The sequence below is a fragment of the Acanthochromis polyacanthus genome, chromosome 24, assembly GCF_021347895.1.
Source record: "Acanthochromis polyacanthus isolate Apoly-LR-REF ecotype Palm Island chromosome 24, KAUST_Apoly_ChrSc, whole genome shotgun sequence".
In the NCBI taxonomy this organism is placed as follows: Eukaryota; Metazoa; Chordata; class Actinopteri; family Pomacentridae; genus Acanthochromis; species Acanthochromis polyacanthus.
The window spans coordinates 2,446,800-2,472,920 of NC_067136.1; the positions used below are offsets into that span (position 1 = coordinate 2,446,800).

Genomic DNA, 26,121 nt, shown 5'->3' on the forward strand with positions numbered 1-26,121 from the left:
ATCACGTACGTACGTGAACGTAATTTAAATGTGGCCACCATCCACATGGAAGTAGTCTCCTTGAGCAGAGTTATTCTCTTGTAACACACCCTGGAAGTGTGTAAACATGTCAAGCACCATCTCCAACAAGCACTGAATCCTCTAAGCTTTTCCAAAGTGGTGACACTACAAACTTTTATTGCATTTTGGGAGAAAGAAGGAAGTTTGTTGTTGACAGTCCGATGCTATCTGGGTATCCTGATCACACCGTGTATGTAGAGGGACTCTGATGTGACGTAAATGCAGCCTTAATAACCCCAGAACATGTTGTGTTTTTTGAGTTATTCTTGTGAATATCTCTTGAACGCTGTTAGAGAATTTCTTCGGATTTGGGCAATCAAATAACCACAGTGACCTCACAGAACATGAAGAGTTCATTTGCAAAAACAGGTAACTCAGTTTTCAGAAAACTCATTTTTTTTATTGTTTACTTGAGATAATAATAATAACACTAACAATTTATTTTTTCTCTGTTTTGTCATGTATTTTTCTACTGAGTCAAATCCACTCAACTTCAGTTTGATTGATATTATCTCAAGTAAACAAGAAAAAAAATTCTGAAAATTTATCAAAGCGGAGTTATCTGCTTTTGCAAATGAACTCTTCACATGCTTTAGTCCAAGGAATTCATGCGCTAAAATAAATAAAGAAATAAAATGAAGTGAAGACATTTTATATCCAAAAGTTCAAATGTCATATTTGATGCCAAACTGCTTGTGTGCAACTGAAAAAACGGTAATTCTAGTTTAACGCTTCTGGTTTCACCCTGTGTGTCTTACAGGCTTCTGAGCAGACGAGGAGCTTTGTTGGCAGAAAAACCAAAGGAGGTAGCACAGATAAACTTTGTACACACGTGTTGACTTCAATAAAACTGCCCAAGAACCACAAATACAAATGCATGAATCATTTAAAGCTCACACGTGTTGCTTTGTCACATCGATAAGAACGTCTTCGTGTGAGAGTGAAGTTTTTTTTTAGCTATTGAGCAGTAAAAAACCACCTTGTTCCATCTGCTGCGTGAGAAAAGAGCTGCTGCGGCTTTTAAATGTGTCAACTGCCGAGCTAAAGTTGTTGTTTCACATTTCACCTGTGGTCAGAAGTGAAATATACAACACTGAACACTGTGAAGGTGTGGTAGCTTCAGCAGCAACGTGATGGCAACAGCTGCTAAAAAGGGAGATTTTCTCTTCTAATTAAATGCAATAACTGGGTTTCTCTCTATAATGTAATATTGTAAACTCTCTGTTTTACAATGCGAGATGACCCAAAATGATGCGAGTTGATTCCAACGATGTCAGCTCTTTGTCTTTGTGATGAATTGAGAACGAGAACAAGTCATTTTCAATCTGAGCCAAATTTAGTTGTGGTTAAAACGAGCTCAGCTTTTCTGTTTTTCTTGTATCTTAATGTGACAACGATGAATGTAGTTGAGAGTTCACTCTAAAAAACAAGGTTTCTGCTCAAAAAGATAAAGAAAAACTTAGCAGTTTGCACCAGTCTTTGAGAGTTTTGACAACCAGCAAACTACACGATTCATTCAAAGGTATTTTTAATTACATAATGATTGGCAGCATGAACGGTCTGTAATTCGATTCCTCATAATAATGACAACATCCCAACTGGCTTTTCTGCATAGTTTAAAGTGAATTATGTGCTCCGTAACTAGTCATTATGAACACACCTTTTAATAATAATGTTTCTGCTCCAGTTAGTTTTTCATGTTCGAACATGAAACGTTTAAATCTGAAGTCATCGTAAGCAACAACAGCACAGTTTCAAAAGAAACAACAAAAATCTCTGTGAAGCTGAGCAGGTTTGTCAAATTAACTTTGATCCTTATCCACCAAACTGAACAGCAGAATGCACACATTTTGCAGCAAAAAGCCCTGGAAATGATCAAGATGCATTGCTTCAGTGGAATTTATCAGTAAAAAGACACAATGCTCATCTTGAAATATCCTTTAGTCTCATATTTGTTTGGCTCACAGGTTCTCTAACACTCAGTAGAAGTACATAGAAACCCTGAAAAGCCAGTTTGAATTTAGTTTCAAATCAAAACATTTGCAGGAAGTAGCATTATCATGTCAACAAAACTGATGAAAAGACATGTTTGGAAGGTAAAAGCTTCATTTTCCATCCATGCTTTTAATGCAGACGCAGGAATAATGAGGTCACTTCAATGACTTCAGAGAGCAGCTCAAACTTAGACGTGAACCAGAGGAGGTCAAAAGTAAAATCCAACCCCAACAAACAAACATCCCATGACCGTGATGTTGCAGTAAGACTCCAGAAAATGAATCTGAGTCAGTGCTTCATGAAGGTTTCCTCCCTATTTGACCTTCTTGTGACTGCATGACAGTCTGATGGAACATAGTTCTGACAGGAAACTGATGAAAGAGTTTTTGTTCAGCTTTGAATCACATTGCAGGTCATTTCCAACAAAGACTTCACTTTGACATTTTAAGCTAAGGCAGTCCTTTCATGTGTCACAGAATTCCTGAAATTTGATGTTTTAAAATGCAAAAGGAGGTTTTAGCAATGGAAATATGACCTCATTTGCATTCATGTCCACAACAGAAATCTGAAAATTGGGCAAAATAATTCCAATTTGTTGACACATTACAGTTGAACTTCTTTAGTTTTTTTCCTCTTACTCACTCCATTTATTAGAAAATACCATCAACGACCAGAAAATCTCAATTTCTGATGCACTTTTATGAGTGAAATGTTCTCTAAATCTGACTGTGAATGATATAAGAACACGACTTTCTGTGAAAACCTGCAGATGGGAATAAAAACTGACATTTTGATGTTTATGGTGCAGAAGTGGAGATTAGTGCCCAAGAATCTGAGAAAATGTGTTTTCTGAACAAAACCTACAGACAAAAAGACACAAAATACAGTCAAATAAACACCTCGGTGTATTTTGTACGTTTTTCATTTTATAGAAGCTAATCTATGTGCATGAAACAAGGGTTTGGTCTTTAGATGTTAGACAGTTTCTCACTAAGCTCCCTGGAACTTCACAGGAACTTCAGTGGTCAAAAGAGTAGTAGCTTCACCCATAAATTCTGACATGAAGCGATGAATGAAATGAGCCTCTGCTTCCTCATTTCACTTCATTCTTGGCAGCCGTTTCCTTGAAATGGTGCCAAGTTATCTTGGTTTCTCATCATAAGACCTGCATGGTTCTTTCACCTGATCCTAAAGTGTTTGATAAAAACGAGGCTCAGCGCCACAGAAACTCAGAAGTCGAGGAGGAGACGTTAAATCAGGTGACTGAAACTGCAGGTTTGACTTCTGAAGCAGCTGAAAGGGTAAGGATCTTTTTTTCATGTTTAATCTCGTTATTTCACCAGAAACTTGACAATATGCTGTTTTCTACGATAAATTAGTTCATAGATGTTACTTTTAGGGGCTGCTTTGTCAGTTTCCTGTCACATTTTTATTCACTGTTTGGTTGATTTTTCAATCTGAAGTCCTGCAGCTTAACAGAAACAGAAAAACCATGAAGCAGGAGACAGAACTCAGAAATCAACCGACATTAATGGAAAAACAGAATGTGGTTTATTTTTGGCAAACGTTTAAATGAAACACGTAGAATAAATGCACTGAATCTTGTTCTTATCTGTGTTAAAACCTGATCACTTAGTGTGAACACTACACAAAGAAAGAATTAGAATTAGGATTACAAAGAAAGAATTAGGCAGGAAATGAAAACCAGATGAAAATATCCTTAAATTTCTAATTTTTTACATTTGTCTAGTTAATTTTGAGACTGTGAAAGTAGGACGACATCCAAACAGCTGTAATTCCTGAACATTTGATGCAATGTTTAGCTGGAGGTCTAATGTTTGGTTGCTTTATTTCAAATCCATTGTGAGAAAAAAAGGACACGAATGTTGTCTTTAGTACATTTTTCACTTGCAAGCCTGACGTAATGTAGAATGGAATATGTACACAAAGTATAGAAAACAGAAAGCTTTAAACCTATCCAGAATTGTTGAATTTCTTACAATTTCTCTTCTTGAATTCATTCCATAAATCCTGGATGCTTTTGTGATAATTGTAAAAGATAATAAAACATGTTGTCTAATTTATTTTTCTCTTCTTCTTCACTGATCTAAAGCTGGAGAAAAAAATGCACAGAATGACTGCGATGGATCTGAACTGGAGACTCAGTGAGTGTTTTCCAGCCAACAGAATGTTCTTTTATTGATATTTGCAGCTTCGATTCTCCTTGAAGTCTTTCATTTTGTCCTGAGGTGAACGTAAAATCCTGATTTACACATTTCCTCTCGTCAGTTCCTCCCCGTCTGCGGTTTAAAACCCATTGAAGAATTTACTAGTTCTGCTTTTTCAGCCTCGGTTTCGTCACCGTGTGATGAACAAGAAGAGGTCAAATGTGTTACTGGACATTCCAGGAACATGTAACAGTGTGGAAGAACAAAACTCCTCCTGAAACTGTTAATTTTCTGCAAATGTGACACTTTAAGGATTCAAGATTAACTGTATTATTTTGCTGCTTTGTTAAATTGCAGATAATCAATAAAATCACAGAAAAAAATGTGTTGACCATTAAAAACTGTCCAAAGCTGTAAATAATGTCCACATCGAGAATCTGTGTTTGACCTTTTACTGTCCGATTGTAAAGTTACAGTTTCATCTTTATTTCACAAATATTTGCTGCTATTTGAAAAAAACAAGGTACCTGCTGATGTACACATATTTCTTGTTTTATTAAATTGCTGTCACGAATCTCGAGGGCTGGACCTGAGCAGAGAGCCACACTACCAAGGCCGGGTGAAAATGGGAATGAGTTTTATTGTCAGGGATGTGGGTTTTGGCGGAGGGTGAGAGGAGCCGGGTGCAGGGGAAGCGGCTGGTGGAGTGGGGTTTGGGCCGAGGTGGTGACTGATGTCCAGGGGATCCCGGACAGCTGAGGCTAGGTAGAAGCAGAGGGGAGACAAGGTTGAAAAACGACCAAAAACTCAACGGGGTTCAGGAGGCTAGAGAGAGAACTGACTGTGCAGTCTTGTTCAACAATCTGGCAGGGAGTGGAAGGATGAGCTGGTTCTTATTGCTGGTTGTGTAATCAGTAGAATGTCCCTCAGCTGTCCGGGAGCCGTGGAGGTGGTTGATTGCCTGAGTGGAGTCAGCTGGGAAGCTAGACTCCACTCAGGCACCGAGCTGTAGAGGCAGAGACAGGGCAGAGGAGTGGATGGGAGACAGAGAGAGAGACAGAGACAGAAACCGAGGGACAGAGAGAGAGAGGAGAGCATGAGCATGAGTGGGAGAGGAGCAGGAGAGGGAGAGGAAGGGAGGAACCAGATGGGAAAGGGGGTATTGGGGATGTCAGGTGGGAAGGACAGGGGTGAAGAGGGAGCCCTGACAATTACAGAAAATGTCTAGTTGAATCATAGAAGATAAGCATTAATTTACAAACTTCCTTGAGTTGGACTTAAATGATGCTCTTATATTTTGACTTTTTTGTTGAAATCTGAAGAAAAACTATCGATAAACTGTTTAACAGGTATTTGCCTTTATTTCAAATAAAATTAGGGATAATACAGACTGAAAGAAAGTGAAAGCAAACAAAAAATGCAATTTTAAGTGTTGACTTTTTTTTAAAAAAAAAAGCATTTTTAACAAATAATTTATTCTTTTAGTGTTTGACCATAAAATTCCTGTTTTTACTTTTTGTCATTTGCAAAAACACAATCAAGTTAAAAGTATTATTTATTTAAATTAAAATTATGAATATCAAAGTTTTTTCATCTTATAGAATCACAGTGTATTGTTAATTACATAATAATAATAATGATAATAATGATATGAAAGCAAAGGAAAAATGTGTAAATTTACAAACAGATGTTGCAAAAATATAGCTCTACAAATAGTTTTTTTAATAGCGTGTGAGCATAAAATGATAGTTTCTGTATTTAAATTTGTTCAGTTTTTATATAAATTACATTATTTTACCTTTTTTGCTTTTTACATGACTATTTCATGAATATTAAAGTGTTTTTTCTGGTACTTCACATTTTCATGATGTGTTTTTATGAGATTTTCTGTGCAGAAAAAACAAAGTCTTCCTACTAGTTGTAGTATTTTGCAGTCATTGATTCTGTACGCTGTGCTGCCTCCAGCTGCTGTGGCTGTGCTGCTGCTCTCTCTGCTCCACATCACTGCAGCTGTCAGCCTGAAGGAACATCTGGCCGACTGTCTGGAGGACAAAGACTACGAGGAGCTGCTGCAGACGGTGAAAACCGGCCTTCCACACATCCACAAACATCATCATGTTGTTGTTGTTGGAGCCGGCATGGCTGGACTGACGGCTGCCAAACTGCTGCAAGACGCCGGACATAAAGTACGTACATGCAGCAGCCTCAACACTTTCTGGGATGTCAAATGTTCTTGGAGCTTCACTGTAAAAATACATTCTGTTGAAAAGCATTCAGACATTTTCACATCAACAAGGCGCTTTTGGTTTCTGTCCACAAGTTTCTGGTTCATCTTTTGACTCCTCTGGACAGAATTGGTTTAGTTCAACTGAAGTTCCACAGAGCATGATACTGCCACCTCCATGCTTGGTGGTAGATTTGGTGTTCTTGGGGTTAAAGGCCTCATCTTCTCTCCTCCAAACATATTTCTGCTCAGTTTTTGTTCCATCTGATCACAGAACTTTCCTCCAGAAGGTCTTTTCTTTGTCCATGTGATCAGCAGCAGACTTGAGTGGAGCTTTAAGGTTCTGCTTCTAGAGGAAGAACTTCCTTCTTCATGGATCCTCTCAGCTCATGTTGATGTAAAACCCTGTGGACATTGACAGCTGTGTTATAGGAGCTTCTCATTCATTCACACCTGGAATGATTCTTGGTTGACTCTTGTCCATCCTGAACAATCATCTTTCAGCAGCAGGTGATAGTTTGTGTTTTCTTCCTGATGGTGGCAGTAACACAACTGGACCATGAACTTTATTCTGACAAACAGATGATTTAGGATCTGAAGCTGCTTTGAAATGGCTCCAATTGAATTTCTGACTTGTTCAAGTTGATGGTTTGAGTATAAGTGCATCAAATATTTTAAAATGGCTCAGAGGGGTCAACAGCTGTAGTCGACTGTAACCAATCAGTGGAAAATTAAAAGGTCATGCCACTGAGAAGATTTGATTAACAACTCTCTACATCACCAAACCTGATAATTCAAGGTACTGTATGTGTGTTTTTGAGATTTCGTGCATTTCCAGAATGCCTACTTTGTTTGATTTTCATTGGAATGTTCCGGCTCCAGGTGAGCGTCTGATCCACCGTGTTGTCGTGCTCCTTGCTGTACACCTTGACTTCAGGGAATGTGTTCTTCAGCAGGTTAAACCAACAAAAAAAACTAGAAAATAACCAAAATGCCTGATTGATTTTGTTTATACAGTTTTGATCTGTTAATCTGTGTTACAGTCAACAAACAGTACTCAGCATTTCTCAATATATTTTTTTGGCTTTAAATGTTGAAATTAATCAGATCATTTCAGCACGGTTGCCCTACAGTCATTTGTGGCTTTTGAGCAGCTTCTTATTTGGTGTTGTTGGTAATGCACCACATAAATGTGCAAGAAAACAAGGCTATTGGTAAAAACTCTTGGTAGAAGTTGTGCTCTTACTCTTCTGTTTGTATTTCTGTGTTTGAATAAGGTAACTATAGTGGAGGCCAGTGGTCGTGTTGGTGGACGAGTGGAAACGTACAGGAATGAAGACGATGGCTGGTACGCTGAACTGGGGGCCATGAGGATCCCAAGTTCTCACCTGTAAGTGCAGGATTCACATATAATCGCTTTCTTTTGATAATGTATCACGCAGTGGCTGCATCCAACACCAAACACAATTTGATGCAGCTGATTTGAAAGCATGGCATTCAGACCTGGATAGGAAGTTCAATGAAGAGGCAGATCCAGAGAGACACACTGGAGACTCAGATGACTTAGGTTGTGAGTAATGTTTACTGATATCAGGAGAAGTGACACCAACAGAGCAGCAGTACATGCAAGCAATGCCAGCAGCACTTCTGAGGACTCTCTCTGATCTTTGGCTTTATATTGGAGTTGGGAGAAGGTGAGATTTCGATTACAGACCAATATGGAGACAACTGGTCTGCTTAGTCACATCACAAGAGACAATATCTAACCTTGACCAGAGCAGAGAATCCTAACATATCTTCATCCTACAGTGTCTACCTGTCGGAAGATCATTTGGGATGACGTCAGCTAACAGCTGCAAGGAAATACCTTAGAAAGGGAAAAGAGTAATTTTTTCTTCACAACGACAAAATGAACAGTCAATGGATGATGAAAATGGAGCTTCATGGAATCCAAAATCTCGAAAATGAACAGTTAAACTATTGCAAAGTTGCATAGTTGTACAGAAGAATTCCTTTCTAGTCTGTTGACATAAAGCAGTGTTGCATTCTCTCCTCACAGTATGGCTCAGTGTAATAATATTATATGGAATTTGGAAAATGTAAAATAATTATGTACTACATGTGCCACCATTAGGCCTTAGAGGGATCAGTTCTCTTTAACTGTCTTGGTTCACAACCTTAATCCGCCACTATTGCTTCCTTCACAGCATCGTCCACTGGTTTGCTGAACAGCTGGGGGTCGAGCTAAAGGAATTCATCATGGAAGACAACAACACCTTCTACCTGGTAAACGGGCAGCTGAAGAGGACGTACGCGGTGAAAGATAATCCCGACATCCTCAAGTACGATGTGCTACCGAGCGAGAAAGGAAAGTCGGCCGATAAGCTGCTGCAGCTCGCTTTGCAGAAGGTATGTCAGAAAAGGAAACGTAGGCAGGATTGAGTCAAAGGATCTGCAACTTTATATAACTGTGGAATAAGTTAAGACAAACAGCAGTTTATCATCAACGTAGAGGAGTAAAAAATGAAAGAAAGCTTCATGTGATTATTTTGTGCAGGGAAATTCACTTATAGTGGAGACTGAAATCAGCTTTAAATACTGATCTCAGGTTTGCTTTAACTTTAGGACTGCAAAGACAAATAACAGGATAGATTTACTCACAACTATAAATAAGCTGCTGACACTGAAGGCATCATGCCAGCGTCTTTCCATTATGTCACTTTTCATGTTGTGGAAAACAGATCAAAATGGAGACTTCAGCTACAAGCACCTCGAGAACTTTCTGTTATTTTTCACCACATTTTACATTTAGATTCCTGGAACCATTTCTGATGTCCTATCATGTGATTATTCATTATTTATCACCTTTTCCTGCTGTTGAACTTTGGTGCAGGTTATAAAAGAAGGACAAGGTTTTGATATTCTGACGTTAAAAGTTACAGACATCCAATGAGAGCGATCTTATGGCTGCAGTAGTTTTTGAAGACACAAACAAGACTAAGTAAAGACAATACAAGACACAAAGTGACCCAAACACGATACAAAATGGCACAAATGAAACACAAAGTGAAAAAAAGCCAGGGACAAAGTAACACAAACAACCACAACCGGTCGTCTCATATATCCAGACCCATCAGCACAGCACTGTATAAGCATTACAGAATGGTCTGACTGCACCTCACCTTCATTCTGATGTAGGAGGAAAATAAGCTCTGCATTGTTTCTATTTCTTGATGACATTAGCAGTTGTGTGACTTAAACTTACACTGTGTGCTTAAATGAGCTAAAACAAAACTTGTTTTAAACATTTACCGCACTCTTCCAAGAAATGTAAAACATGCAGATAATGATGTGCTGTGTCAGCACCAAAACTCTCTGCTGGAGTTGATATGAAAATATTTTTATATTTCTTGCTTCCTTATCATCGAAACCAATCCTAGACATAATGTGGCACACACTGAGGATAAGTAGCTGTGAGAGAGATAAATGTGGTCAGCAAATTGTAGAAGTTAAAATAACTAATCGCCTCATTGCAGTTTCCTTCAACTGCAAAATTCCAAGACCACACAGTTTTTTTATGATCGCTGGTTGCTGTATGTTGCATAATTGCATGAGAAGATGAATAACGAAACCAGACCTGCTTTATATTTCAAGGCAGGTTTGGCTGCACAGTTGACTCGTATCACCACAGCACTGTATAAGAACTAGAGAATGGTCTGACTGCACCTCCCTATCATTCTGGTATAGAGGAAAATGTAAGCTCTGCATTTTTTGTATTTCTATAAACTAATTGCAACTGTCCTGGGTGATTCTAAGCTTAGACTGCAGCAATGGCGCCCCAGAAACACAGTGACGGTGAATATATTTCAGTAGAACAGGTACATGCAGCTGTTTTTGAACAAGAGCTGTTTCTATAGTGGAAAATTCACCAAAAGAACTAAGCGGGTCAGCTTCATTGAACAGTTCAAATCCTCAGGTAACTTGTCATTTGTAGCAAGTAGTTGTTTCCCATACCAGAAAGGATTTCGACAATGGTAGCACAGATTTCAAAATTGGGAGGGAAAAGTTACTTGAAATGCAGAAATGGCAAAGCTATGCCCAAAGACTACATCTAGTGAGTCAGACTAGGAGCTGAGTTCAACGTTTGAGAGTTTACTTTTTGATCACTCCTAATGATTTAACTAAATTAATCCACTAATGTGAATCTTTGCTTTCGTTTTTGTAGGTGAAAGATGAAGTGGAGGCTAACGGCTGTTGGGCAGCACTGAAAAAATATGACCATTATTCTGTGAAGGTAAAGCACAACGTGAGCTCATGAAATGCATTATGTGAATTGCTACTGATGGATTAGAAATAATGTGAATTTTCCATTTGAAGCTGAGGGGTAACTGGAATCAGAAATAGTACATCTTGGTTCTTGGTTTTCTTGGTTTCACCCATAAATAGTGAAATGTGTTAGTAAATCAAGTGTAAACATATAATGTCGAGGAAAAAAACATAAAAACTTGTGTCCCATGTCCTTGGATTTGGCTTGTTACATACTTTGCTTTATTTCTGAGGTGAAATGTCACACAAATTACCAAAATGTTAGAACAGACCGAGCAATTTGTGGAGAGAAAGCAAAGCTAGCAGCTGCTGAAACGTTCCACCTCCCCATGGGCGTCCATCAGTATATGAATCCTAATGTTTGAAAATGTGTAATTTTTTCCAAAGTGTTTTGCTTGTAAAAATTCTCAAGACTTCTCTGTGAGCAAACCTGACTGACAACGTGGACCTTTGCTTGTTTAATAGGAGTATCTGAAAGAAGAAGGAGGTCTGAGTCCAGAAGCCATTAGGATGATTGGAGAGCTGCTTAATGAGCAGAGCCTCATGTACACGGCACTGAGCGAGATGATCTATGACCAAACTGACATCAATGACAACGTCACGTAAGGCCAGACTACTATTTAACTTAGGTTTTTTATAAAAGAGTTTAAAAAATTTAAAGCGTTTCTTCAAAGGAAAAGAACAGACTTTATTCATCATGAACATTGTGCCAAATTGTCCACTTCTTTGCAGATGACACAGTTCTATACATCTTTGCGTGCATTGGCTGCTACTTGATTTCTCAAGAACCCCGGTACATTTAAAAGAACAGACTTAAGTCAAACAGTAGTTGAGGGAATTCTGGAAATTGTCCACTTCTTTTCAGATGATAGAGAAGAAACATGACAAAAAAAATGACCAAAAAACAACAAAAACGAGAGTCAACAATGTTATTGGAGAGTCTAGTTTCCGTATGACAGAGTCAAGCTCAAATTCTATCTGTTGTACAGGATTTGTCTGGTTATGCAAAACACAACAGGAAAATTCTAGATTTGTAGGAAATTACTGGCCACCACAGCTGCTTTGAATTTTACAGAAAGTTATGTTATAGTGCCATAAGAGCAGCTGTTTGTCTTTGTTTTGAAGGTACCATGAAGTTACTGGTGGCTCGGACCGTCTCCCCAAAGCTTTTCTCGATGTCCTCAATGCCACTATTCTCCTGAACTCCAAGGTCAAGCGTATTAGCCAATCAAGTGGCGGCATCACTGTATCATACCAGAAAGGTGAAGAGTCTTCTCTTAACGACCTTTCTGCCGATGCTGTCCTAGTAACAACCACAGCCAAAGCAGCCCTCTTCATAGAGTTTGAACCACATCTGTCCAACAAAAAGATGGAGGCTCTGAGGGCGATCCACTACGACAGCTCCACTAAGGTTCTTCTCATCTTCAAGGAAAAGTTCTGGAAGGAAGACGGAATCCAAGGAGGGAAGAGCATCACCGATGGGCCATCTCGCTACATCTACTACCCCAGCCACAATTTCCCAGACAATGACACTGTCGGCGTCCTCCTGGCTTCCTACACCTGGTCCGATGACTCCCTCCTCTTCAGCGGCGCGAGTGACGAAGACCTCAAAGAGCTGGTTCTGAGAGATCTGGTGCAGATCCACGGTGAGAAGGTCAGAGGTCTGTGCACCGGGGTGTTGGTGAAGAGGTGGAGCACGGATCCGTACAGCCTGGGCGCCTTCGCTCTCTTCACACCCTACCAACACTTAGAATACGCCAAGGAGCTCTTTAGACGTGAAGGCAGAGTTCACTTTGCTGGAGAACACACAGCCTTCCCTCATGCTTGGATCGAGACATCCATGAAATCTGCAGTGAGGGCTGCGACCAACATCAACAAGGCAGTGCTACAGAAATCAGAGCCAGCGCGAGATGAGCTTTAGGATCTGAGTGTTGCAGTATTGATTAAAAGAAAGTAATTATATGGAAAATTAATCAGGAAAAGCTGAATGTGAAATTTGAGACAGTTTCTCATTGTTTTATTAATTTTTGCAAAGAAATGTTCCCAGAAAGTTCTGCAGAGATCTTCTAATGTTTTCAGCAGGAGGTTTTCTTTTAGCTCTCAGAATGTTCCTCTCAAAGGCAGCAAAAACTAAATAAAATATTTGGTGATAACATTGTTAGATTGTTGTGCACTAACATTCTCAAATGTTCTTTGTTGTCTACTACCACTGTGGAACATGGTGGGAACAATGTATAATTTCTGTAATGTGTTGTCTCAATAACATCCATAAAATGTCCTCAGAACAGTACAGGAACTGCACTGTACTGTTCTGTCATCTGAGGTCATGACAGCATCTTTTGAACAATTTTTTTAAATGCCACAATAAGACTCTTTCCTTTTCCAGGAACATTACTGTGAATGAAAACATTCTGAACATACTCTTTGGACATTTGATTTAAAAACATTTTCTCAAAAACAATGCTAGAACATGTACTTAATGTTAGCTGATTATTGTGGGAATGTTCCTTAACAGCTGGATTCTAAAGCTGGGGTTTTAAAAGTTGGAAAATGAATCCACATTTTATTAACTAAAGGTGTTTTTCAAAATAAAGGACACTTCCTGGCAGGTCTTTCTGTGCTGGGTCCTTCACTATTTATTGTATTGTTCCTTGTCAAACACCCAATCGTGTATTAGATGAGGCACGGCTTGTTACACTTTCAACTAAAAAAATGGAGGAAAAACTTCTGGGGAAGAGTCATCCAGCGTGGTGTTATTTTCCTCAACCCAAACACGTAAATTTGGTGACAAAGTTGAATCAAACTGCAAGTGAATGCTGAAAAAACATCTCAGAAAAATGGTCCCACAAACTCAAATCTTTTTTTTTTGAACTGGAAGACTTTATTATGATTGTGACTCTTATGTTTTTGGACAAAATGGGGAGAATACAGTTCAGTTGAGTCCTAGCTGCTGGTGGGTAACTATGTCGACAGGAACCTCTGGCCCTTATCCCACCACATCAGAGGCCAATGAGAGGCGTGGCAGAGCAACCCTAACCCTAACCCTAATAATCAGTCATTGAATGTGTCTTTGGGTGAAGAACACCTGCTTCACATGCATTGTTTTAGCAGCACATCTGCAAGTTGTTGTGAAGGTGATAAATCTTATCCAACCAACATATGAAAATTCCACATTTGTTATATTTTAAGGCTGTTAAACTGAGCTAGCTAATGATATGAAGGCTTAAACATTTACAGCACACCAGTTCATTTACATTAAAATGCATATTGCATTACTGGCAGCAGTGTCTCTTTGTAGCGGTGTCTCCCAATCTTGTACCTGTGCATTGGATAAACCCAGAATCCACTAATTTATGTTCCCATACAAGTAAACTGCATTCTCCAATATGTTCTGAAAGGAATGCAATCTTGTTTTGAAATAAACATGATTCATGACCTTTGACAAAAGTGACAAAGTCCATATTAGGGTGCATGAGGCTTTCAGGTACTAAAAGTATGTGTGTAGGTGTTAAAAAAGAAATCATACTTTTAAAGACTCTTTTTTGTGGTAGACATTCTACTATGATTTGGGATCAAAATTACTTCATTTGGGTTAAAATACATAGCAGAAATACCTTAATTACAAACAGAAAGCAGTTTAGCTGTGTAGTACCACTGGGTTGCAGGTATAAACACCGGTACCTAAGAACTTCCTCTGAAGGAAGGACTCCATTTTTGCAGATTTTAAAGGGTCCTCAACAGTGCTGAGGCATAATTAGTTTCAACCACATTCCAAAAATGTAGCTTGAAGGATCCTTCCTTTACTTTGTGAAACAGTTTAGGCATCAGAACTTCTCTGCTAGGTTGCTAATTCATTCATAGTGTTGCACCAATGTAAGTATTTTTTTTACATAAACACGTTTTTCATCAAATCACAATTTTCTATCCTTTAAACTTGTTCAGACATCACCACAAACTCCCCGTGTGCCTCTGGGAAACTGCAGAAATATCTTCTTTGGAATCATTTTGAAAATTCTTAGAGGAAATGTTCTGCAAATCAGTGAGGAGGACTGATTTATAGCACAGTCGGAGTCAGGTATAATTTTGTTTCAGTTTGATGAAGGGTTTTATCCACTGCTGTAAACTAAAATTAGCAAGCAATAAATTAACATAACAGACTTGCTTACAATCAGCAAAATGACAACAACTGGTCCTAAATAACCTAAAGCCTGACTCAAAAACTGTTCAAAATTAGTTAAAACTGGTCCAAAATGACAGAAATCTGTTCAAAGTTATTTAAAACGCCTCCAAAATGACAGCTGTGTGCTTAAATTAGCTAAAATATATATATATATAATCTTGTTTTAAATGTTTATCGCACTCTTCCAAGATAAAAGTGTTGTTTAAAGACCAAAATGCACTGCTGAGGTTGACATTGAAACAGTTTTTCTTCTCATCAAAACCAATCCCAGACATAATTTAAAGCACAAAAGGATCTGCAGCTGTGAGAGAGACACATGCGGTCATTAAATTAGAGAAGTTAAAACAACTTATCGCCTCATTGCAGCTTCCTTTTTGGCAAAATTTCCTGAAGACCGCAGAGCTTTTTTTTTTAACGATCATGTGCTTTCACTGGTTACTGTAAGTTGCATAATTGCATGGCAATACGAATAATGAAAGCAGAATAAGAGCTGGATGTAAAAAACAAACAAACCACACACTCAGACACAAAGACTGGTCAGGTGGGAACAAAATTCCAGGATTGCAGCGAAGCTTCATATTTAAGAGGCTTCACTTCCACGTCAGGTCACAGCGGCATCTGATGCTTGAGAGGTAGGAAACTTTTTTCATTCTGTATGTGTTTTTTCTCTTGTCTGTTATCTTTTGTGGGGAAAAACATTTTAGTCTGCAGGAGACTGTGACAGGAATGTTAATGCAACAGCAGCTACAAAAACCAAACATATTCATTTTGTCTGGGCCAATTACATTAGTTTTGTTTTTTAAAATGATGCCGTTTAACCACAATTCAACAGCAATGTCTGATTTTCATTAGTTGATTTTTAGTAAATTTTTATTTATTACTACTTTTGTCAGTTTCCAGTTACTTCAGTGACCACTGAGGGTTTTTCTTTCATTAATGGAAGAGTACCAACTATTTTGTCCACAGAAAAGAGGAGCTGCAGTGGTAGAACAGTAAAATATAATAACAGAAATGTAAAATGAAGAGGTTTAATGTGAGATACTGTTATTTAGACCACCACAGAAGTTGCTGTTTGATGATTGTCAACTTCTGGATATTTGTTGTTAAACATAATTCTGCATTTTGACCTCATTGAATGGAAATCACATGTCGAATGCACCAAAGTGAATTTTAAAAGCTCACATGTTGTATGTTTTATCACCCATTATAATGTTTCTAGTTTGTTTCTGGGTAAACAGAGAAACATCCAAATGACAGGCAGGTTCACGAACAAAAAAAAATCTTTAATTGAAATAAACTTTTCAGCGTTACAAAGACAGGAAAGCAAACACAAACCGGGATAACACGAGGAGAGAACAGGAGATAAAGCAAAGGAAAACACAGGACTGTAAATACACGAGGGAGTAAAAGATAAGATGATTCACAACAGGAGGTGAAACAGACCGGAAACGAAGTAATGCAAGAAATAATGAAGAAAAAAGGCAATTTCAAAGTAAAATAGGAAGTAACTGAAGACGCACATGAAATATAAACACACAACAAACACAAAAACAGAGACACAAGGAAGACAGAAACAGAATAAAACTGTCATCCAGAACTAAAACATTGTGGTGTCTTCTTCCTCCTCAGTCCACCAAACAAAGGCTCCCTGATGAGATGGATCCACATGTGGGGAAATGGAAATTATGTGAGTATTTTTGCAGCAATATTATGTTCAAACAAAGTTGTAAAGCTTGGGTTGGGCTATTCAACCTTACAGTAAGGATGTATGTATACACTACCAGTCAGAAGTTTGGACACACCTTCTCATTCAGTGGTTTATATTTAATTATTTTATACAATGTAGATTTATTCTGAAGACATCAAAACTATAAAAGAATATGTGTGGAATTATTTTGTAAACAAAAACATGTTAATCTTCAGTACAAATAAATACACAAGTAAAAAGCGTTGAATGAGAAGGTGTGTCCAAACCTTTGACTGGTAGTGTATGTTTGTACATGCGCTAGAACATTTATAGGTATTTTTCTAGTTACATGAAATCTGTGAAAAATGAATGTTAATATTTCCATTCATGAAAAAATCTGTGCAATAATGTTCCTTTGACTAGTACTTGTGTATATCTTGGCTTATTTAGATTTTTTTAAGTTCTATTTGTTCAATTGCAGATAAATGAAATCACAGAATTAAAAAAATGTAAACAACAACAAGAAATTGTCCAATTTTCTTTTTTAAAGTCCACATCAAACATCTGTATTTTTACAATCAGTCATTGATTCTGTACACTGTGCTGCCTCCAGCTGCTGTGGCTGTGCTGCTGCTCTCTCTGCTCCACATCACTGCAGCTGTCAGCCTGAAGGAACATCTGGCCGACTGTCTGGAGGACAAAGACTACAAGGAGCTGCAGACGGTGAAAACCGGCCTTCCACACATCCACAAACATCATCATGTTGTCGTTGTTGGAGCCGGCATGGCTGGACTGACGGCCGCCAAGCTGCTGCAAGACGCCGGACATAAAGTACGTACATGCAGCAGCCTCAACACTTTCTGGGATGTCAAATGTTCTTGGAGCTTCACTGTAAAAATACATTCTGTTGAAAAGCATTCAGACATTTTCACATCAACAAGGCGCTTTTGGTTTCTGTCCACAAGTTTCTGGTTCATCTTTGACTCCTCTGGACAGAATTGGTTTAGTTCAACTAAAGTTCCACAGAGCACGATACTGCCACCTCCATGCTTGGTTCGGTGTTCTTGGGGTTAAAGGCCTCATCTTCTCTCCTCCAAACATATTTCTGCTCAGTTTTTGTTCCATCTGATCACAGAACTTTCCTCCAGAAGGTCTTTTCTTTGTCCATGTGATCAGCAGCAGATTGTACACGATATCTTTATGGAGTGTCGACAAGTTGAAAATATGTGGATTCTTTCTAGGTTTGCAGTTTCTGGTTGATACATGATGAAGAAATTTAGTTGTATAGCATCTCATTTTGGTGCTTCTGTGTCTCATTTCGTTAATGTCTCAATTTGATAGTTTTTTTTTTAAAGAGAATTAATTGAGAGCTAAATGTATTATCTATCTATCTATCTATCTATATATATATATATATACACACACACACACACACACACACACACACACACACACACACACACACACACATATATATGTATACATATATGACCTGTCTTCGGAAATCAGTCTGGCCAAATCAATGATGTACTTTAAAATCCTTGACTGTAACACACTTTAATCAGAGAGCCCAGTTTTTAGCTTTATGTCATTAGACTTGTTGCTAAAAGCAGAGAAAGGACAGGTAATATTGTGAAATTTTAAGAATATTAGCAATATTATGTAAATTTCAGATAATTTTACTTTAAAACTGTAATGAGGTTTATTTATTTGTCTGAGCAAGGTGACCATACTGGAGGCAAGTGGTCGTGTTGGAGGACGAGTGGAAACCTACAGGAATAAAAAGGAAGGCTGGTACGCCGAAATGGGAGCAATGAGGATCCCGAGTTTTCACCAGTAAGTAAAAATATATCTTCAGCTTCTAAGTTCTTCCTCTACAGCATCACCTAAATTACCTTCTACCTTTGTTTATTTAGTCAAAATGTTACATTGCTTCAACTCCGAGTTGATTCTGGGCATTTGTTTCCCCTTTCCAGTCACGTTTCTTCAGTTTTCTTCAAAACTTGCATTAAACTACTTGAAACTCCTCACAACAACTTAAAACTAATTCAAATCGTCTTTTATGGACAATTTTAGTGATTTCGGGTCATTTTTAGTCCAGCCTCTCCAGACTTTCCTTCTCTACCTGTCTATCCAATAGTAGCTTCTTGAGAAAGCAAACCTGACCCACTTTTTGGTTTTTCCATTCACAAACACTCCTTCAAGCATCGTTCGTTGGTTTGCCAAAGATCTGGGGGTGAAGCTGAATAAATTCAACATGGATGACAACAACACCTTCTACCTTGTTCATGGGCTGCGGAAGAGGACGTACTCGGTGAAAGCGAACCCAAACATCCTCCAGTACAAACTGCCGGAAAGTGAGAGGGGGAAGTCGGCCGACGATCTGCTGCAGGAAGCTTTGCAGAAGGTGTGTAAGCATGGAGGCGGCTTTTTCCTAACAGTATCTGATACCAGTGTGTCGGTTTCTTCTAAACTTACGTGACTTTTTGCTAGATTCTTAAAAGAAAGCAACGACGGAAAATTGACAGTTTTCTACATTATTGTGAGAAGTGAGATGTCCAAGTTCAACTAAATTTGGTGGAGTCTGCACTACATTTGACCATATCACAACTTAATGTCTGGAACGCAAAAGTTTGTCAAGTAGATTCCAGCAAAAGGTGATTTTTATTGTCAGTGTCGAAGCTGCAAAATTTTAACTCGGGCTGCATTCAAGCCCGTAGGCAAATCAGATGTGAAACTCAATTCCACAATTTTTCTGAACAAGTTTTGAAGGAAACGTATTTGCTTTTTGTATCACTGTTACCTGCTCCTTTGTTGCCAACCAATCGTATACTAAAAGGTGCGGGACTTGTCACCCTGGTTTTGACCAAATCTATGATATTTTTCCAAACCCTAACCAAATAATTTTGGTGCGCAAATTTGTGAAAATGTGGGACAAGGTGGTATATTTTCCTAAACCTTAACCCTTTTGTACCTAACCCGAAAGCAGGTATAAATCTACAGTAAGCAACGCCAGAAAATGAAACTAAACATCTGTTCGGTCTCTGGTTTTATGGTGCCATCCAACCTAACTACCTTGTAACACAACTTAGTGATTCTTTCAAATTAGCCTCTTTAAGGTAACAAATTAGTTTTTTTTCCAAACAAAATTCTCCTGAAAACATAATCGAGAATGCAGTTTAGTTGTGCAGAAATGTAGTTTTGTGGAGACTGGGTTGCAAGCAGACATTTTGTTACTGAGTTGCTTCTGTTGAAATTTAACTGGAACATTGTTTGTAATCTGAATGTTCAGATTTTCTTAAGTCCGTTTCTAAAATAACAGGTGTGGGCAAGCTTTCTGAGCAAGACATAAATGGTTCTCTGGCTGAGACTGCAGAAAACATGAAACTGTAAATGATCTTTTCCCCAGGTGAAAGATTACGTTGAAGCTCACGGCTGCAGAGCTGCACTGAAGAAATATGACCACTACACTCTCAAGGTAAACCACAATGTGAAGTGTAAACAGTACAACTTGTTTTTATTATTTTGTTGTTCAATTTCTTAAAAATTCAGCTAAAAACACACACTTTAGAGAAGGTTTACTTTTGGTTTGACAGGAATACCTGAAAACAGAAGGTGGGCTGAGTGCAGAAGCAGTAAGGATGATCGGAGACTTGCTCAATGAACAGAGCCTCATGCATTTAGCTCTGACTGAGGTGATCTACATCCAGAGTGACGTCAGTGACACAACCACGTAAGATTTGTCCATTTAACACCTCATGAACCCCAAAATCCACCAAAATTACACCATTTATCCAAGCCAGGACATACTGTAGTTACAGTTGTTTTGGTCCAGAAACGTTATGAGAAAGTTCTCCAAAGTTGTCCTAATGTTTTTACCAGAAAGTTTCTATTAGTTTCCAGAATGTTCCTCCGAAACGTAGGATAACTAAAGATGTTCCAAAGATGTGTAGTGGCAGCACTGTGAGATCATTGTACCCTAAAAAATGAATGTTGCAGTGAGAACGTTCTTCCTTTGTTTTCATGTACCATTGTGAAACATTTGGGAGAATGTTTTATAGAAGAACGTGCTCCCTCCACAACATCCCCAACACATCCACAAAACACTACAGCCAGAATGTTACACTTTTGGAAATATATCGCAGCACAGGAATGTCTGTTAAAGCACATCTGTCCTTTGAGGACTTAAAGACATCTTGAAAACATTTTTGTAAATGTTGCTTTGAGGGCATTCTTTGTTTGTTATTGTTGGTGAAGGGACTCTAAAGAAAGAACATTTTATAACGTGTTCCCTCAATAAAAAGCAATATGCTCTACTTTTAATGCATCACATTACATAAAACATTCTAAAAAGTTCCATGTACATAGCATTTTGTGATCTGAGGTCTTAAGAACATTTTTTTGATGGTCTTTTGAGAATGTTCCACCTTTGTCGAATATATCACATTTTAGAAACGTTTCATAAAGAACATTCTGGCATCAGAAGTCTCAAACACAGTGAAAACATTTTTTTCAATGTTGCTGCTAGGATTTTTCAATAGATACTAACTCGACAGTTTCAGCAGTCAGACTCAGATGCAGATTTCCTCTAGCCTAGCCAGCTAGACCCATGCTCTGAAGGCACAAGGGTCTAGGCACGCTTGACAGGGAGGGAGGCGGGCTAAAAGGTTGTCTTTCAAATCACTCTGCAGCAATTGGGTAGGTATACAACCAATCAGCGCAACGAATAGGCTCCTAGAGCGCCGGAAGTCAGAGGATGCGGCAGTTCGGTGAAGCCTTATTTATACAGTCAATGGGTGAAGCTCAAGTATATTACAGACATGTTAACAGAAAGATTATTCAGAGTCGGTGCTAAGGGAGCTCAACGACTGTTGTCGTTTTTGTTGTCGACCCTGGCAGAGAATTAAATTCGTTGCCGTGTGTTGTCTAGCGCGGCTAGGCTAGTTGTTTCCGGTTGTTTCTGTCAGAATTGTCATGCCTCTATCGTCACTTCGTTACGCCTGCCTTCTGACTCTACACTTCATGGTGATTCGTCCGGCCAGTTTTTGGAGAATCCAGCCTCGAGCCTTATGGAGGGTAACTAGACCCACCCTGGCAGAGAATTAAATTCGTTGCCGTGGGTTGTCTAGCGCGGCTAGGCTAGATTTCCTCTGTAATATCTGACACTGACCTCTAGAGGCCAGATTATTCTCTGTAGAATGGTCTTCTGCACTTCATTGTCATTTTAGCTCTAAAGTGAAAAACAAAGAGGCCCTGCTGGACAAACATTTGTGGTCAATTTGTTTGATTTAATACCATTAAAAATCTGTCTCCTGTTTTTAAAGGTATGATGAAATTACTGGGGGATCCGATCTCCTCCCAAATGCTTTTCTCACTGTGCTCGATGTGCCAATCCTCCTCAACTCCAAGGTCAAATGCATCAACCATTCCCACAAGGGTGTAACTGTGTGGTATCAGGAAGGTAACCAGTCCGATTTGATGGACATTTCTGCCGATGCTGTCCTAGTAACAACCACAGCCAAAGCAGCCCTCTTCATAGAGTTTGAACCACTTCTGTCCATCAAAAAGATGGAGGCTCTGAGGGCGGTCCACTATGAAAGCTCCACGAAAGTCATCCTCACCTTCAAGGAGAAGTTCTGGAAGGAAGACGGAATCCAAGGAGGGAAGAGCATCACCGATGGGCCATCTCGCTACATCTACTACCCCAGCCACAGTTTCCCAGACAATGACACCGTCGGCGTCCTCCTGGCTTCCTACACCTGGTCCGATGATGCCCTCCTCTTCAGCGGTGCGAGTGATGAAGACCTCAAAGAGCTGGTTCTGAGAGATCTGGTGCAGATCCACGGTGAGAAGGTCAGAGGTCTGTGCACCGGGGTGTTGGTGAAGAGGTGGAGCACGGATCCGTACAGCCTGGGCGCCTTCGCTCTCTTCACGCCCTACCAACACTTAGAATACGCCAAAGAGCTCTTTAGACGTGAAGGCAGAGTTCACTTTGCTGGAGAACACACAGCCTTCCCTCATGCTTGGATCGAGACGTCCATGAAATCTGCAATCAGGGCTGCGACCAACATCAACAATGCTGCACACAAAGAGTCGGCTACAGCTGACCACCGAGACGAGCTCTAAGGTCCTGAGTCTGCATTCTGTGGAAACCTGAGTTATGTTCAGAAATGTTGAATTCAGCTTTGCACCTTTGCTCAGTTGTGGGGCTGTTACTATTTTAATTATCCAAGCCCAGTCTTAATGTCAGTGCCGATCACAGGCATTTTGCAGCAATATGGATCACCATAAACCTCATCCTGAATCTGTTTTCATTCAAAAACAAGCAATGATGATGAAATGGCTGTAAAATGTTTGACTTCCAAGTTTGCTGGCCTTGTTTATTTCAGCTTAGTTCATTGTAGTCTTTGTCACGGTGCTCCTTAACTTCCTAAAGTCCCAACACAGAAATGCCTGCTGCCCCTGGTCTCTAAAGTATTTAACAGTAAGAGGCTCTGCTTGGTGGCTCAAACCAGCTACTACAGCTGATCTGTAACACTTGAAGTGTGCTTTATCTCAGAAAATGGTATCATCATTGTAGTTGTAAATGTCTCAGAAATAACTTGTGCCAACTTCAACCAGCAGTCTAAAACTGAGCATAGTTTGTTTGCTATAATAAGTGACATAGAAAGCAGTAAAACTTCACATTTCTGATGCTTGAACCTGCAAATGTTTGAAATTTCTAATTTAAAAACATTAAAGTTGTTGCTGAATGTCGTCTTTTCGTGTGTTAATCTTGAGACCAAGCTTGATTATGATGCTTCTACCACTGTGTGCCTAACTCTAACCCTAACCCTACCATGCCGCTGGTTTCGTAAATTATCACACAATTAAACTGATGCCACTACAATCTCTGAAAATGTAGAAATCTTTTATTCGATATTTTAGACAATGTTTTACAGATGTAGAAGAAGGTAAGTGACAGCATAATAAACAGTAAAAGAGCTGTGTCAAAACATACATTCAAAAAATATTTTGTTTATACAAATTTAAAGTTTATGCTTGTAAATTAGTTAATTTATCAGCTCAAAACAAAAATAATTTGCGCTCTCCAACTGGATATATAATAAGGCTCAGATATTTGTTCTACATTACTTCATTTTCACTCAAAGTTTTTTTTAAATTTCTCCATTCAAATCAATATTTTACAACTTAATTTGTGCCCTGATGTTGGGTTGTCAGATTTAGTAAATTGTCTTTTAAAATCAGTTTGCATTTGAAGAGTTCATTTGCAAAATCAGGTAACTTTATTTTTTTTTATTGTTTACTTGAGACAGTAATAATATAAATAAATCTAAATTTAATCCATCTAAAAAACCTTTTGGCATAACTGCACCTAAAATTAAATCAGAATGCTGTGAAATGTGAGAAGAAAATAATAAACAGACCAACATTGACTTCAAGTTTCAACACAAAGAAATGCACAAAACAGTCCCAATGACTCAACCTGCATCTAAATACAACAGAATTAGATAAATGGTAGTTAAATACAATGGGCTATAAGGTGTAAGTTAATAATGTAAAACTATTAAATCACAAAAAACTGGCTGATGGTGAAAATAAAAATGGTTTGAGGATGATGGAAATTAATTAGGGGTTAGGAAACAGACAAAATTGATGCTTAGGGTTATTTGGAGCAGAAATAAAACAAAGACTCAGGTTCTCTAAATTCTGTTGTTTGACTTTAAAAAACATCAAAATAAGAGTGAGTGGTTTTGTGGAGGAAAATGTTCCTGAATCAGGTGTGCAGAGTTAACAAAAAAAGTTTTGAAAAGTTAGATTAAAAAACAATCGTCTACATTTGTCCTCAGTGAATCGTTCTTTTCCAATCAATTTTTAAAATTTCTGCCTTGTCTTGTTGTGCAGCATTTAGAGAAGTGTATGTTTAATTTTGAAACTCAATAAAAAAGTAAGTCCTACAGTCAAACTCTTACCATTACCTGTCACCACAGAATACAAAAATCAATCAAGCATAACTATTAGTAAATGAGACTCCATTTTCCTACAAGACAAAATATAACCGAAGTACCAGAAATGTATCACGTGGATTTAAACAATATTAATTGCTTAAAAGAAGTAAATCAACTAATATGAATATTTATCATGAGAATGAGTGCATTAATTATTTAAAGACGATGCTGCTGGACAACACTGTAGGCTTGTGGTAGGAATGCGTTGTCAAAGACAAGTGATTGTCTTTGTATCACCCACAAGATGTCATTTAAAACAACAAACAAAACAGAGACTGAAACTACAGTTATATTCTCCATATATGTATAAATGTTGAAAGGAAGGGGGTCATGCTGCAGATCCCTATTGCAACAACAGCTTAGGGCTTTTTTCGAATCAGGTGGCTTCCTCACAGGGGTCAGGAGACGTGGAAAGATGCGTCTGTTGTGCCTTTGATGTCTCAAAAAATATGGACGGCCCATCACTCTGTAGGAGGTAGGGGACTCTCTTCACAGGAAGTTCCACCATTTCCCTCAGAGAGTTCAGGTGATGATGTCAGTCCCATCAGTCCCCTGGTGTGACAGCAGATGTTTCCCCATTCTGCATCTTGCCAGGGTGGCAGTTTCATTGTCAGTGCAGCTTCAAACTCTAACCACAAGAGGTGCTGGTGAGCTGATGTGACATCTTCATCTACATTCCAAAGATGCTAAGCTATGCTGACAAGAGCTTGCATCATAGTTCTCTGTTAAACTGAGAAAAGCCACACAGTTTCAATAACATGGGTCCACAGTACTCGGAACAGAATTCTGGTAGGATTGCCTTCTATGCAGATGACATGATTGTGTTCTTTTGTGACTAAACAAAAAGTTCAGAGACTATTTGTGGTTCAAATTCATGGACCATGTGCAACAGGAATGATCATGAATCAGAATATCACATGATCACACTATCAACATCAGGACCAGTGTTAAAGATGTTTTGTGACCACTTGCAATTTTTGACTTGTAATTTCACAAAAGAAAGCGTCTACACTCACTTCAGGTGGCTTTGGCCTTTTAGAAACAGTTCTTGCACTTCTTGGGAACACTTTTTCTAAAAAATGACATTAGTGATCAACCATTTAGGGCAGACATAAGAGAAAAGTTGTACTGAACTAAACAAATGAAATCTCATAATTTTTCTCTTATAGATTTTTCTTCTTCTTCAAGGTGTTTTGGCGGTTGGATATATTTCCAGTTTGCCTATTCCTTCTACTCTGTTTATTACAGCTAACATAGCATATACTGCCACCGTCTGACATCACTATGCAACCTAGTGAATTTTTTTGCTCAACTGTATTACAAGAACACAACTAGGACCCTGTAACATGATCTGATCCTCACCCTGACTCAGTGCTGTGTTTACATCCTGGAAGTTTTCTTGCTCTGTGCAGAAACAGCAGAGGTAAAACCAGACTGCTGGGCAGGTTGAACCAGACTGTAGATGTAACCAC

The 26,121-nt window shown here is 38.7% G+C and overlaps 2 protein-coding genes across 2 annotated transcripts; both read left to right on the forward strand.

The window, feature by feature from the left end:
- The first annotated feature begins 1,775 nt into the window (after positions 1 to 1,775).
- Positions 1,776 to 13,383, forward strand: LOC110971583 (L-amino-acid oxidase-like). The gene is made up of 8 exons (XM_051944471.1): positions 1,776 to 3,356; positions 4,169 to 4,220; positions 6,189 to 6,409; positions 7,725 to 7,837; positions 8,655 to 8,856; positions 10,673 to 10,741; positions 11,239 to 11,375; positions 11,899 to 13,383. Exons 1-8 carry the CDS (start codon positions 3,225 to 3,227, stop codon positions 12,692 to 12,694), a joined length of 1,722 nt encoding a protein of 573 aa, XP_051800431.1. The 5' UTR covers positions 1,776 to 3,224; the 3' UTR covers positions 12,695 to 13,383.
- A 2,035-nt stretch (positions 13,384 to 15,418) lies between these two features.
- LOC110946816 (L-amino-acid oxidase-like) lies at positions 15,419 to 23,340 on the forward strand. The gene is made up of 8 exons (XM_051944474.1): positions 15,419 to 15,585; positions 16,583 to 16,640; positions 17,254 to 17,471; positions 18,364 to 18,476; positions 18,846 to 19,047; positions 20,050 to 20,118; positions 20,237 to 20,373; positions 21,965 to 23,340. The coding sequence occupies exons 2-8, from the start codon at positions 16,610 to 16,612 to the stop codon at positions 22,764 to 22,766; spliced, it is 1,572 nt and encodes a 523-aa protein (XP_051800434.1). The 5' UTR covers positions 15,419 to 15,585; positions 16,583 to 16,609; the 3' UTR covers positions 22,767 to 23,340.
- The last annotated feature ends 2,781 nt before the right edge of the window (positions 23,341 to 26,121 follow it).

Coding starts and splice junctions, on each gene's coding strand:
- LOC110971583 (XM_051944471.1), top strand. CDS start 3,225: ATGGTTCTTTCACCTGATCCTAAAGTGTTTGATAAAAACGAGGCTCAG. Junction 6,410..7,724: donor TGCAAGACGCCGGACATAAA/GTACGTACATGC, acceptor TGTTTGAATAAG/GTAACTATAGTGGAGGCCAG. Junction 8,857..10,672: donor TGCAGCTCGCTTTGCAGAAG/GTATGTCAGAAA, acceptor TCGTTTTTGTAG/GTGAAAGATGAAGTGGAGGC.
- LOC110946816 (XM_051944474.1), top strand. CDS start 16,610: ATGGATCCACATGTGGGGAAATGGAAATTAT. Junction 16,641..17,253: donor TGTGGGGAAATGGAAATTAT/GTGAGTATTTTT, acceptor TGCTGCCTCCAG/CTGCTGTGGCTGTGCTGCTG. Junction 19,048..20,049: donor TGCAGGAAGCTTTGCAGAAG/GTGTGTAAGCAT, acceptor TCTTTTCCCCAG/GTGAAAGATTACGTTGAAGC.